Source organism: Sebastes umbrosus, chromosome 1 (assembly GCF_015220745.1).
Source record: "Sebastes umbrosus isolate fSebUmb1 chromosome 1, fSebUmb1.pri, whole genome shotgun sequence".
Taxonomy (NCBI): domain Eukaryota; kingdom Metazoa; phylum Chordata; class Actinopteri; order Perciformes; family Sebastidae; genus Sebastes; species Sebastes umbrosus.
In genome coordinates this window covers 20,921,126-20,936,111 of record NC_051269.1, presented here as the reverse complement: position 1 = coordinate 20,936,111, position 14,986 = coordinate 20,921,126, and the positions used below count along the sequence as shown (strand labels likewise).

The 14,986-nt window shown below is 39.1% G+C and overlaps 1 protein-coding gene across 7 annotated transcripts in view; it reads left to right on the top strand.

The window, feature by feature from the left end:
- The window catches only part of LOC119494790 (plasma membrane calcium-transporting ATPase 1-like), a 116,716-nt gene that overhangs the window by 62,292 nt on the left and 39,438 nt on the right, over nucleotides 1-14,986 (top strand). For 5 of the 7 annotated variants that reach the window (XM_037780981.1, XM_037780928.1, XM_037780945.1 and 2 more), the window contains exons 3-7: nucleotides 3,466-3,663; nucleotides 4,432-4,689; nucleotides 5,790-5,915; nucleotides 7,958-8,083; nucleotides 12,326-12,361. In XM_037780981.1, the coding sequence (XP_037636909.1) occupies nucleotides 3,466-3,663; nucleotides 4,432-4,689; nucleotides 5,790-5,915; nucleotides 7,958-8,083; nucleotides 12,326-12,361 (744 nt within the window). The remainder of the gene's footprint in view (nucleotides 1-3,465; nucleotides 3,664-4,431; nucleotides 4,690-5,789; nucleotides 5,916-7,957; nucleotides 8,084-12,325; nucleotides 12,362-14,986) is intronic. The other 2 variants (XM_037780962.1, XM_037780971.1) reach the window with 1 other exon arrangement.

The following is a 14,986-nucleotide window of genomic DNA, read 5'->3' as shown; positions in this document are numbered from 1 at the left end:
TCTTCTGTTTCGGTCTGGCCACAGCACCTCATCCACATCACAAGCAATGTTTGCCCTGGCCAAGCAGCGGGGGAAATATCGCTTAGCATGTCAAATCCAGCCATGAAAAGCATCAACTGATTGCTAATTGTAACACTGTGTGACAGGTGTTTGCCCATGTGATGAGTCAGTGTGCATAGTAGGGCAATTGACTTTATAATTTTGAATGACAGTGTGTTCCTTGTGAAAACGAGATTTTCTTCATGAAAATTGTGCCAAATGCAGAGAATTGTGTGTAGTGTTTTGAAAAAAGTGTGTTTTAGAACTGCAATTTGAGTGTAAAGCAGGAATTGTGCTTGTAGTTTAGCAGAATTGGTTCAGGGGGTTGGTGCATGAGTTACATGTTGTGGTCATTGTGTGTCAAGTACCAGTATTTGTGTGTAAACAATTGAGAAAAACTGTAATATCACTTCACCTCATCTCAGATCACATCACCTCATTACATCTCATTTTATCTCATCTCCCATCACATCACTTTATATAATTTCACCTCACATCATTAAATCTCATCTCATATCACCTTGCCTCCTCTCACCTCATTTAAACTCGTCTCATCTCATCTTGTTTCCTCTCCTTACACATCGTCTCATCTCATTTCATCTCATCTCACATCACAACACCTCACCACAAAGATCACTTAACTCCGTCTTTAACTCATCTCACTTCCACTCATGTCCTTTCACATCACTTCATCTCTCATCTTATCTCAGTCATATTTAGCTTTAAGTTAAATAATTCTAACATTGAAGCCATCTAATTAAGATTACATGACAGAAATGATGAGGAAACTAGTACCTCTGTGTGCGCATTGTGCTTGTGTAAAACTCAAAATGGAAACTAGCATCTTGTACTTTTCCTGGATTACTGCATCCAAAGAAAAAGAGACAGATCATTGAGGAAGAGGAGGAGGGTAACTCTTCATTCAGTCGGTCTGGAGAGAATCATCAGAGAAGGAATAAGAGGCCTTTATTAAAACACATGAAGGCAGAAACATGTCCATGCTGACTTACAGAGAAATCCTTGCAGTGCAGTCTGTTGACATTCAGCTCACGTTCCACTGCACATCTCCCAATTCCACCAAGGATCCACAGCAGCCATGTTGCTGCCCACACAGCCGTGCAGAGGAAGTCACAGATTTTCAGGTTTTTCTGAAATCCACCCAGATTTATTAAAGAAGAATCAGTTAAACTAGTTCTCATTCAGACTCGTCCCTGTGCACCCAGAAGTTGCTGCAAATAAACACTGTTTACTGAATGTAAAGTTAACGAGGTCCTGTGGTGACGAGCTCAGCTCCGAAAATCCTCCTTTAATAGAGAGGGAAGATAAACACGAGCTGCTGATTACTCATTAATTGATAATCAACAAACTGCAAATGGTGTTTTCAAGATCGGATTTTCACCCAGATTTAATAATAAACTAAACTTAGAAACTGGAAAGAGAAAGCCCTCCTGCTCTGCTCCCTTTGTAAGCATCCGGGTCGACTGAGAGATCTCTTTGTTGTAATTGTCTCTATATGGAGAATGAATGAGCAGTTAGATGTGAGTCACTGCTGGAAAATGACAGTCACAGCTCTGGAATCAATAACTCACAGACATTGTTGGGTCTTCAGGGAGCAGAGGATTGTAAAAGATGTGTCTGCACAGGGACAGGAAGAGACGGATCAGACAGATTTTTTTTAATTAAACAGACTAATCAATCAGTTGAAGTAATCTTGTGACAGATATTTAAAGGAGTTTTTAGGCCATGATACTACAGTGTATATTCCATTTTATTTATTCAGACCTTTTTATTCCACTTTTATTGTTTTTATTGTTGTTTGAATGTGGATTTAATTTTAATTTGTTTATTTATCATTCTTGATTTCCAAATGAGTGTTTAACGGTCTTCAGTATCTTCCCGTGAGCCAGCTGATCCAGACCAGGTCGATCTGATCAGGTGGTGTTGTGTTGAGGTGGAGCATTTTGGCTCTGGTGGAGCAGCAGATTGTGTATCCAGCAGGGAGGGGAGGGGATGGTCAGTTCAGGCTGCCATGGACACATCGCTATTATAAACAACACACACCAGTAGTTCCCAGCCTGGGGGTCGGGACCCACACAAGGGGCCACTGGATGAAGATGAAGGGTTGCAGGATGATGGACAGGACGTAGAACCCACAGAAAACACTGATATATAAAGTTCCATTTAGTTGGCGTTATAACGTTTAGTAGTCTCATTTAGCCACTTGTTAGCAACTGACATTTTTTAGACACATAAAGGCTGTGGGGTATTTATTGATGTATTCTATATCGTAAAAATGCTGAAATCTCTTCAGCTTGTTTTAACCACAGACCTTATTCAGGCATCTAAATAAAAACCCATTCAGAGAACCCACTGACTTCCAGACGAGGGAACCGGAAGTGCTAAAATGCTGACTCAATTCCGGGTTTTAGGACTCAATCCTGTAGCACTCAATCACTGAGTCATTTTCAAGCCTCTAAAAATGTATCAAAATAAAACAAAAATCTTTTCTCTTTGGTTGAACTGATCACAACCAGTAGAGACATGAACTGGTGACAACTACTCTGATCATGGGAGTCATTTTTCCCATCTGTAAGGCTGCACCTGAACGCACCATTTGTCTGACCTTTTGGTCAGGTTTTTTGTTTTTAACTGAATCTTCAGACAGAAAGGAGGAAATAATGAATACGAAAATACATCATTTCTGTGGGTGGAACTAATCTGTGTTGGTGATTCTCCCAAATAAATACTGTATATGGAAATACTGCAGTCTTTCATGGCAACAAAAGTAGGTCATGTTGCAAAACTACTGTTTATAGAAATCTGTAAAAAACGTTTCATAACTATAGAGCATCTTCTGCCTTCACTGCGTGTAGGTGCACAGCTACAGTATGCAGCAAGCTAACCACGCTTCCAATAAAGGTTTTAGACAGGAGGTGTTTTTATTAGATGCAGTTGTGAAACTATTATTGAACCACACATTTAATGACAGGGTTCATGAACCAGAAAAGTTCATAAGCAGAGAAGATTGACTGTAAACACACACACAGTGCGTAATGAATCCTATGAATGTACTTCTTGTTTATTATTATAAACATCAGTAGGTTGGAGCCCATCATTTTTTCCTTGAATTTAAAATACATTTTAATTTTATTATACTGTACATACAGTATACATACTGTGCTTTCCTTTTAGCTTTTATCCACACACATGAAACTCATTTGTGTCCCCAAGGACAATTCAGGGTGGTGTCAGCTATGCAGAATTATTTATTTCACTCAGAGGGCTTTGGATTTTTCTTTCAAAAGAGCATTAAGTGTGACTTTTTGTCAAAAATGCGTTCCTACTTTTTGTTTATGACGCAATGATGCATTCTAGTTAGTTTTCTGGATTGATATGATTATTGATGACTTGTGTTCGTGTCTGCAGGTCTGTCTGGTAACCCCGTTGATTTGGAGAAACGCCACACGGCGTTCGGCAAGAACTTCATCCCCCCCAAGAAGGCCAAGTCGTTCCTGGCGCTGGTGTGGGAGGCTCTGCAGGACGTCACACTTATTATTCTGGAAATCGCTGCGATCATCTCTCTGGGCCTGTCCTTCTACCATCCACCAGGGGGCGACAGTGAAGGTCAGTACAGACAGTCTGAACTGAAAGACAGGGCCGTAGATAACACTGAGGTCATGCCCTCACAGTTTTATTTTATATTTTTGAGCGTGTGTAAGTTTGAAGGTTTCTTGCGCAATTAACTGAATGATTAAATCTGTAATTTCTTTTAATCTAATTTCAATTTTTATTCATTGTATTATATATTATTTTTTTCAGTAATCTATTTTTGTGGGAGCTCAGCATTATTATTATTTTATGTATTTATTTATATTTCATTTTCTTATGTACAGTCTATTTTTTGTATATAAACTTACTTTAACTTTTATTTTATTTTAATATATTATTTTTGGTTATTCGTTTGGTTTGTTATTTTCAATTTTTTAAATTTTTTTAAATTTAATTTATTCCTTTCTTTCCTCCTTCATATATTTATTTTATTTAATATTTGGTCATATTTCATTTATTTATCTATCTATTTACCTATCAGCAATATAATTTAACATCAGTATTTATGAAATCCTGGCTACGGCAACAAAGATGTTCAAAAACTAAAAGAAAATTATAAAATAGATATTTTTGATTATACAAAGAAAAAGAAAATAGAAAAATTAAAGTTCACGTTGAAGTATTTGTATTGAAAACATTGTTGCTAAAACTGGTATTAAAATTAAAACTATTTGAAGCCGTAAGTTGTACAGTTTTAGTTTGACAGAGCTGCTCTGCCTGTTTAGACTTGACATACAGGTATTTATTTGGTGTCAAATTTAACATGCTCTTGTCCTCACGCAGCATGTGGCGAGGTTGCAGGCGGTGTCGAGGACGAGGGCGAGTCCCAGGCTGGCTGGATCGAGGGTGCCGCCATCCTGTTCTCGGTCATCATTGTGGTCCTGGTGACAGCCTTCAACGATTGGTCCAAGGAGAAGCAGTTCCGCGGGCTGCAGAACCGCATCGAGCAGGAACAAAGGTTCACCGTCATCCGCAAAGGCCAGGTCATCCAGATCCCCGTGGCCGAGATCGTGGTGGGAGACATCGCTCAGATCAAATATGGTACGAGACACCAGACACCAGACTGAAATATCCAACCTGTGATGTCAATAACTGCCTCACAAGTTTAAAGACAGACTCAAACATGACTGGATGGTAATTTTCCATGATAGAATTTTTTTAAGTCTTTTAAAGGTATATTATGTAACAGTTGTTGGTTGCTGTTTGTAAACACACAATATTCAAAGTTGGCCCCTCCTCCACGGCTCAATGAGCGAGGGAGAGAGCGCAGCGATGGTCGAGTGAGCTATACAGTGAATGAAGAGAGGGAGCGGCGTTAGTGAGAACAAAGCAGTGAATCAGAGAAATAAAACGTTATTGCTGAAGTCCAGAAACGTCCCAAACTAAAATAAGAAGAAAAGCAAAAGGCAGAGGGCTGCAGGGTCTCTGTAGATACAGACACCTCCACACACTTCTAGTAGGTCATATCTTTTAGAAAATTCCTGCATATCATACCTTTAAGTTTCCAAAACCTCTCAGCCTCATCCACTCTGGATCAGGAAAGGAAAATTCACAAAGCATTTCTTAATGAACCTGTCTTTGTGATCAGGGGCATTATCATGTTGAAACAGGAAAGGACCTTCCCCAAACTGCTGACACAAAGCTGGAAGCACACTATTGTTTAAAATATCATTAACATTTCCCTTCACTGGGACTAAGTGTCCTGGACCAAACCAGGAAAAACAGACTCAGACCAGAAGTACACTAAAGTATGTGGACAGGGCTGTGGCTAATAAGTGATGCATCATAATTACATGTTTAAGGAGGATGAAAGAAAATTTAAATGCAAGCTAAAAAGACAATGTGCTGCTCTTCATCTTTTTGTTAAACTTTGAAGTACATGAGCGTGCTGTGGATTCCTTGGATCTTTCCTAACAATAACAACTACAGAGTGGGCAGATTGAGATCAGATTTTAGTTGTTTTTTTTCCCTTTTACAGTAAAGTCTGTTTTTTGCATTAATAGGAGAGTGTTTAATGTAATATTTTGGTGCACAGACTTCATCTGAGTATGAGAGGACTGCAGCAAAGAGCAAAAATGTGTTTACACTGCAGCTGTTTCGAGAAATAAATGAAATGAACCCTCTGACCTCTGTGCCTGCAGGAGACCTGCTGCCTGCTGACGGGATCCTGATCCAAGGCAACGACCTGAAGATTGACGAGAGCTCTCTCACCGGAGAGTCCGATCAGGTCCGAAAGTCTCTGGAGAAGGACCCCATGCTGCTGTCCGGTGAGTAACTGCTCACAGTCTCATGACATGGACCAACACTGATGGTTTTGCCGATATTCACGACCCTTAAACAAACACAATCACTGTTTCTGTTTTATTCTTGTCTGGAATATAAAACCTCTGAAGCAGGATGTGGAATCAGATGTTGTAATTAATCAGTATATTATTGTTACATCCATATCAGAACAGACCAGCTGTCAGGATACGTGTTATTTGTATAGCACCTTTCATAAAAGTTAATGCTCTACAGGTAATATAGGCTAATAATAAGACAATACAAATATAAAAAGTAAAACAATTGGAAACTAATGCGTATGGGAACAAAAAAAGATATCAAATCCCTTAAAGATATCAACATCAACACTGTTAATATGTTTAATGTAAGGGCAAAATTGCTTAAGCCCCTTTCCCATTGGACAAAAAAAACACTAACACCCACAAATATCTAGCTTTGATGTGATGGAAACATGACACCCGGGTGGACATGACGCTAATTTTCACCCCCTTTCCGGCACAATGTTATGTGATGCATGTTGAAGTGAATATATAATTAATAAAATCAACATTGATTTGGACAATTATTATAATTTATTAACTTACAAGACATACAATTAATATGCTCTCCTCAAAGCCACCAGACTCCAGTCAGACAACATTAATTTTACCTCGCTGATCATCAAAACACTTTAATTCAAACTTGACAGAAACAAAATAAAACTCATCAAAACCGTCCTGGTTAGTTCCAACAATCACGACTCTGGTTTGGTTGAAATAATCCCTTAATTCACAGAGTTAGATGTGAAAAGAAACAGCCGTTATATGCGCTCCTCAAAGCTACCAGAGTCTACTGACAGAAACAGTGATGCTACCTCACTGATAATTGAAACACACTTCATTCAAACTCTACAGAAACAAAATAAAACTCATCAAAACCGTCTTTGTTAGCCTTTCCACTGTTCCAACAATCACCAACTCTGGTTTGACAGTTTGAAAGAGAGACTGAACAAGAAACGGATATTCAAATGAAGTAACTACTGTAATATTTTCTGTGTTTACTAACCCTGTTTTCCGACACATTCGTGATGTTGAACGTGACACACCAGAAAAAAAACAGAAAAGCTACTCGTCTACTTGTGATAGGAAAGGGGTATATCGCCTATTTTTAGCAGGTTTTCCTGTCTATAAAAAACCTGCATATACACACTAATTTCTGTGGGAAAAGAGTATTATTGTCTCAGTGCACAAAAAAGAGCATGAACAAGTCCTGGAGGATCTAATCTGGTGGTTACTTTCTCCAAGTTGTTTTTTTGTTGGACAAATCAATCTCTAATAGATGCAGAGTTGTAGAGTTAAGTGAAAGAGGCAAAACTCAACATACATGACAGTTGTTTTGGGACTTTGAAGAGGTCTTTGTGTTTGTGTCTCCGTAATGTGGCCTCTATGTTTATGGACTAGTCTTGGTGCTGAAATATGGGAAAAGTTTGACCTTCAGACATTGGAAGTAACTTAACAGCTTTATTTTTAATCAAGGAATGGCTCCAGAATTTTTAAGCGAGTGTCTCACGTCAAAAGCATGAAATTTGGCAACCCTGGTGTCCCTCTCTGAGCCTCAGAATCTATAACTAATATTTCTGGTTTATACTTGTTTGGATGTAAACATTTTTGTGATATATAGGTACTAAAATTTACATCTTTAAACAGCAACAATTGATCCTTTGTCATCGGGAGTCTCGGCCACATCAGTCAGTCATCAGCATAGAAAGATTTGCCATGTCTCCTGATAGCACCACCAAGAGCTGACATACTGTAAGATTAAAAAGTAGTAGACGTAAGATTGATCCTTGGGGAACTCCACAAGTTGATAATATCAGCAAACTGTAACACTGAAGTACAGCAAAATGCTTAAAGGGGTCTTTTTAAAGTAATCAATGACGCAGCTGAAGAAAAGATTAGACTGATAAAATGCTAAAGAAATGGCAGTAACACAGTGACAGTTCAAAAAAACAATTTTCATTTGTGACTCTTTTTGTATCTTTCCTCAGGGACTCACGTAATGGAGGGATCAGGCAGGATGGTGGTGTCAGCCGTCGGCCTCAACTCTCAAACTGGCATCATCTTCACTCTGCTTGGCGCCGGCGAGAATGACGAAGAGAAGAAGGTCAAGAAAAGTAAGACATGAGACAAAGCCTGTCACACACGTCTCAAAAAACACAACTCATGTTGAAGTGTTGATGGTCATACGAGGACACTAAGTGTGTGAAGTGTTGGGAGGAAAGAAAGACAACTACCATCGTGTCAGCTTCTGAATATTTCTACTCTACTGTTTGAACAGTGCAGATTGGAAATATTTGCACGTTTTTATCAGCTGGTGTTGATTTGAAGTTTCTCCTACTCGTACTCGGCTCTGTCAGCAGGTAGAGTTCATCCCGTCTGAGCTGATCACAGCAGAGCTGTTTGAAGGGTCTAACTATAATATTTTAACATTAGTGAGCTTCAATCTGATCACAAAAGCATCATCAGTTGAATAAATGAGACCACGGATGAGTTCACCTGTAGTGATCATATCTGCTGAACAACAATATGTGCGACAACAAGTTGACTTCTAATTGACCGTTCACTAAACTCCTCCTCTAAACAGTGATTGTCCAATCATAGCTCAGCAACTTAAACAGGGCGTGGCAGGCTTGTCAGAGTTTGGATTTATCCACATGTTGAAGCGGTGTACATGGTGTTGTAGTAAGAGATAATACTATCCACCCAAAGAGTTTGTAGGGTGCCGTCATTTGTAGTCAATGTAAGCTGCTAACGTAAGCATGACTGGATAGCTAGCTAACTGCCTACAGTTGTAATCAAGACTGTGTCTGAAAGAAATATAGCTGATCATACATTTTTTTCTTGCTAAACTGTATTATAATAACATTAGAGATGAATAGCTCTTCCCTACCTGGGAAATGCTTATTTAGGAGTCTTTTATATGGTTCTCAAGTAACTCAGGGGAGTTAGCGTTAGCATTACATTTAATAATGTTAATGGTTAATCTGCCATTGTTATTATTGTAAATCGAATAATTGCTAGATGGGAAGCCTGACAGAAATCATTTTTGTTGTATACTTGCAAATGAATGCATCATTTTCAGTCAGTCAACACTTTGAAATGTGTTCCCAAGCAGACCATCCAAAAGACAAAATAATCCACCAAACTACAAAAAATGTGTTTGGTTGGTCACATGAGTGAATACGACGTTGTGGTCTCATTTATTCATGGTAGTTTTATGGCCACTATACTGAGGTATTGATTTGACAGTGATGTAATGTTGGTTAAAATTGCGAAACGTACCTTCCTCTGTTTACATACAGTTGCTTTTTGAAGCGGAACCCTTCAAAAAGTCCAGATGGTCCTCGTACTATCACAGAGCAGTTTGATGTAAACCAACAGGCTTCTGCAGTCGGTCTCTATTGCTTTTGATTTGCTTGTGATCATGCTAACCCCCTTTTACTCATGTCTTTTTTCTTTAGTTTGTTTTTTGTCTGATCATTTGTTTTATTGGCTAAAGTTTGAGTTTGTCAGGCATTCATTGTGAACTGGCTGAATGTACCAGCTCAGCGGAGAGAGACGCTTAGGTGTACATTTCGGCCTCCAGTAAGTGATTTAAAAAAAAGAAACCAGTAATGAATTCCTAATGAGGAGAACCACAAGACCAGTTTTCAGATTCAACTGAAATTAAACTGAAAATGAGCAGAAGACGAGAGCATTTAAATCAGCATCTCACACATGTGTCTGTACTTCTACGCTTGTGAGGGCCCTCATTGACATAATACATTCCCAAGCCTCTAAATGTAACCTTAATCTATAATCTAATTCTAACCATAATCCTAAAACCAAACCTGAACCCTCAAAAAGCCCTTTGAAGAAGTGAGGACTAGACAAAATGCCCTCGCTTTCCGAAATTGTCCTCATTTCCCAAAAATGTCCTCATTTTTAAAATTGTCCCCACAAAGTCTGAAACTTTAATCGGTCCTCACAAAGATAGAAGTACAAGAACGCGCACACACACACACACACACTTACACATTGTGTGTCTCTTGAGTTCTGGTAACAGCAGAACCACAGCAGACTTTACCGTCACACGTGGCTGCATCAACCCACTGAACACACACAAATGCACACTAAAACACACACACACATTCATGCATTCATGTAAAGTCACACCCACTGGTTATCTTACAGGCATAACAGCCTCCAGTATGTGCAAACAAACACACACACACACACACACACACAGACACACTCTCTTGCAGCAGTTCAGTCTTTGTCATCAATCACAAACCTCGAGGTGAATAACAAAGAGCTGTGTGAGTGTGTGTGTTCATGTCGGCTTTGACCTTGCCAAGCCTCCTTTCACAATCAGCAGAGAGCTCCGTATTAGGGCAACAGGAAGTGAATATCCCTGAGGATGAAAATACACCTGACCTGCACCTGTCACATATCTGATCAATACATGGCAGCTGACAAAGATCAATAACACTTGTTAAGAACCACGTGTACATATGCAAAGAGCCCTAATGGTCAGAGTTCAGATATCTGTAGTGAAGGAAGTAAACTGAATCCATCAGAGTCACTTCAACAACTAAACACAACCTGAACCAGTACACACATTGTTTGAGAGAACTTGTAGCTTCGTCCAGTATTTTCACAATAAGTGTTTTAATTTGGAAGAATAACTGTTGACCAATCAGCACCCTTTTCCACATATAACAATCCAGTTCAGAACCATTGAATAAAATAAAACCTCGACCTCAACAGATCAGTTCAATTTGCTGCCTTTATTAGAAAGTTGAGAGACGACAGGAAATTAAATGAGAGAGAGATTGCTTCCCCTCCCAGACCGGAACCAAGGACGTTGTGATTTATGGTCAGCTCCTTAAAGCAATAGTTCAGCCAGAAACAATATAAATTGTATATAGTTCTCACCTCCCTATGCTCTCTATGGTCCTAGAAAACGTTTTCTATTGAATAGCGTTAAGGGGAGCGGAGCACCCAAACAATGAAAGCATATCAGTGCAAACAGACTTCGACAGAGGCCAACAAACAAGTTGTTCAGCAATAGTTTAACAAAAATAGTTGTTTGGATTCCCATGAGCCAATGAATCGATACAAGACAAATGGATAGTGCTACACAGGAATTTTCAGAAAATTTATTTTGACATTTTATAACCTTTTCTGCTGTCTTTCATTTGGACTACGTCGAAGTCTGTTTGCACTGATATGCTTCCATTTTTCGGGCACTATGCTCTTCGTAACGCCATTTAATAGAAGACCTTTTTCTGGGAACATAGAGAGCATAGGGAGGTGAGTACTATATATACAATTTATATTGTTTTTGGGTGAACTAACCACCAAGAATGTTAACATTTCAGATTGACTGTCCCTCCAACCAATAGCTGTTGGAAATGTCATTATAGAGTGCTGCAGGGATGATGTATTTTTGTTGGTCAACCAGGAAGTTAGCATCTCCCTGGTTCCCTCAACAAAAAGCCAATGGGATTTTACCATTGGATTTTTGATTATTGCAGATAATAAGATCCGTGGCGAATAAAAGTCTATGATACTTGTTCAGCAAGATAATCTACACCAATGAACACCACTTTTTTGATTTTTGAAGCATAAATGCAATCACCAGAAGTAAAAAGCTAACGTTAGGCTATAAAAAGAACTACACCACGGTTGCATGACTTCACATCACCACCACTAAGATAAAGGCAGACTAGTGTTCTGCGTGATGACATGTAGTAGTCTCATTTAGCCACTTAGTAACCCCTATTTTAAGACACGTAAAAGCTTAAAGAATGGGATATTTACTCACATATTTTATGTCTTAAAACAAAACCTTAAAATTTCAGGTATCTAACCCAAAACCCACTCAAAAATCCATTGACTTCGAGACGCAGAACCGGAACTCATTTCCTATTCATATAGATGAGTTATGAAGATGAATGTTGAACAATAGAAAAAACTAAATACATGGATGAATGTACCTATGTACAACATGAACACAACCAATATATAAACAATAAGCAAACTGATGTACATATACTCAGGTCATTGTGGTAAACCAAATACATACATATCTTTTAACATACAATTGAATTTCTGAATCAAACTTATTTTGATTATTGAGGTGTTGATAAATTGATTATCTCTGCTGTCAAACACTGTTGGTTCTCCGCAGCAGGAAGTGGTGTGTCTCTCTCCTCTGATTGGTCCATTCCTGCCCACAACACACACACGACACACACACACCTGTGGGTTTCTATCAGTTTGAACTTTGTGTTCTCCCTCAGTTTGATTTGATCTTATTTTTCTTTTGAGCCATCTTATCAGCATTCCGCCCTCTCTCTCTGTCCGAACAGGTAAAAAACAAGGACCCCCCGAAAATCGCAACAAAGGTAACCCCTCCATTCATCCATCTGTCCCTCTCTGTCCCTCCATCCTCCCTGTTACTCACCCCCTCCTCACCCTCCACCCAGCGGAAGGAGGGGAGTGTCCAGTCCATCTCCCTCTCCCTCTCTCTCTCTCAGTCTCTCTCTCTCTCTCTCTCTCTCTGCTGTATAAAGGGGGACGTTCTCTCGCCTTGCTTTACCTGTAAAAGGGTGCAACTCTCAACCTTCAAGTCTTTGACAGCCAATCACAGAGTCCACAGTTGTCATGGTAACTGTCACAGGGGTGACAATGGGTTTATATTTGTGCCTTAAATTCTGAGAGCGCCTCGGGACGTTTTGAGCACAAGAAAAGAGTCTTTGTAACCACATTAATTATATTTTGTGGAGAAAATGTCAAAGAATGATTATGTTCTGCTCAATAAGTGCATGTGTTTAATATTATCTACATTGGCACATAAAAATAACCTCTCTCTCTCTCTCTCTCTCTCTGATTTAGTCAATTACTCTCTAACTAAGCTACATGGCTAACTTGATGATTGAAAGCTACGCAGCCAAAGCATTATAATCATTGATAGTTCCATTAAAAAAATTACTTTAACCATGCCTCTGAATTAGAAATAAATCTGAACCTAAGAAATGTTTTTTTCTGTGCTATATTTAATTGTAAAAGCATACTATAAGTAATTTTTTCAAACTATTATGCCAAACCTAACTGCTTTCAGATTCCCAAATGTGTCTTTTTTGCTGTCTTTCTTGGTCTTCTATGATGGTAACTGAAAACCTTTGGCTTTGACTGTTGGTGCGACTACACAAGCAATGTTTATACTAAAATTGTTATTAATGTTAATATGTCATGTTGGGTTTTGAGAAATCATGATTGCCAGTTTCTGACATTTTATAGACTTAAAGGAACTGTGTCACATTTAGGGGGATCTATTGGCAGAAATGGAATATAAATAAGTATGTTTTCTTTGGTGTATAATCACCTGAAAATAAGAATCATGTTTTTGTTACCTTAGAATGAGCCAATTATATCTACATAGGGAGTGAGTTCACCATGTTTCTACAGTAGCCCAGAACGGACAAACCAAACACTGGCACTAGAAAGGACACCCACGTTTTTTTGCGTCAGCCACCGTAGTTCTCCTGCATGCTTGGCACACGAGAGAACCTTTAGTTGGTTGCAGTCTGCAACTTCACCGCCTGATCCTACACACTGCACCTTTAATGAGTAATCAAGAAAGTAATCGCAGATAAATTGATAATGAAAATAATCATTAGTTGGCACCCTAGGGTGGTAGTATTTAGTAAGTCAGCTAGTAAGATAAATATTACACTCAATTCAGGGTTTCACACATAAAGTTCAGTTTTTTAAATGAACTACTTCAATGATTATAATGCCTTGGCTTTGTCATGTTAGCCAACTAGCTTAATACTGCTATTGCTTATCTGGCTAGTTAGCTAGCTACCTACCAAGATAACTAGGTTACAAGCTAATCAAGTATCCATTAATTTCCAGAACAGAATTTAATAAAGGTTAAAAAAACTAGAAACTGCTTTGGTTGAGGGAGCGTGCAGAGAGCAAATGAGTACAACTGAATGAAAGAGTGTGCCATTGTATGCTTATGTTGATAATATCTAACACAAAGTATATTTATTGAGTACAAAATGAAATTTAATTATTCTTTGAGTTGTAATAGTTTCTCTGCAAACTATAATTGATGTTTTTGCAAAAACACAAATGTCCCATCGTGCTCGGAGAATTGAGACACAAATAAAACTCGACCAGCGAGGGTCACTCTCACATGCTAGTCTGACCTCTATGGTGTCCTTCATAGGTGACGCTGTGTTGCAATCAAGCGCTCCCTCGGTGCTTCCCTCAATATTTAATATTAAAGGGATTTGATGGCTGTGTGTTTGTGTTGATGACGTCCTCGCTCCAACCTCCAAACTCGACCAGCCAACCGTCCTCAATGTCCCGTGTGATCCAACACATGTCCAACTTCCTCTGCAAGCTGTCTCAACACGCACACACACAGCTCCCCTCCTCCCGACCTCCCATGGTTTGAGCATCTGCTGTGGACCGAATGCTTCTTGATGTACACACACACACGCACACACACACACACACACTTCTTGCTCTTGGACACTCATCACACTTTTGCACACAGAAATAATTCACAGAGCTGCAGTCACGGATGACCTCCACTAAAAAAACATAGAGAACAAAATCCGCAGAAACACCTTCAGTCAGATGGACGACTTCTGAAAGAGAATTGTCACCAACTCGGCAGCTCAATTGACCCTTGGCTAAGCCCCGCCCCCTGCTGGTACTCCATCAAGCTGTCGGAGCTACCATGGAGCCCACACTGTCACTAACTGCACTCCCTGCATAAATATTATATAATTTTTGGAAAAACTAAAAAGCCATTTCAGAGAGAAGCAGACAGAAGGGTCGATAATATGCGTTTGAAGGATATTTCAGGATGTCAAACTGATTCAGCAGCTAAAACAGGTTAAAAAGATAAAGATAGAAGCAGACAGATCACAGTGTAAAAGTGAACCACCATCACCTGGTGATCGAGACAGAAAACATTGAAATTAAAGAACAACACTGTTCCTGTTAAGTTG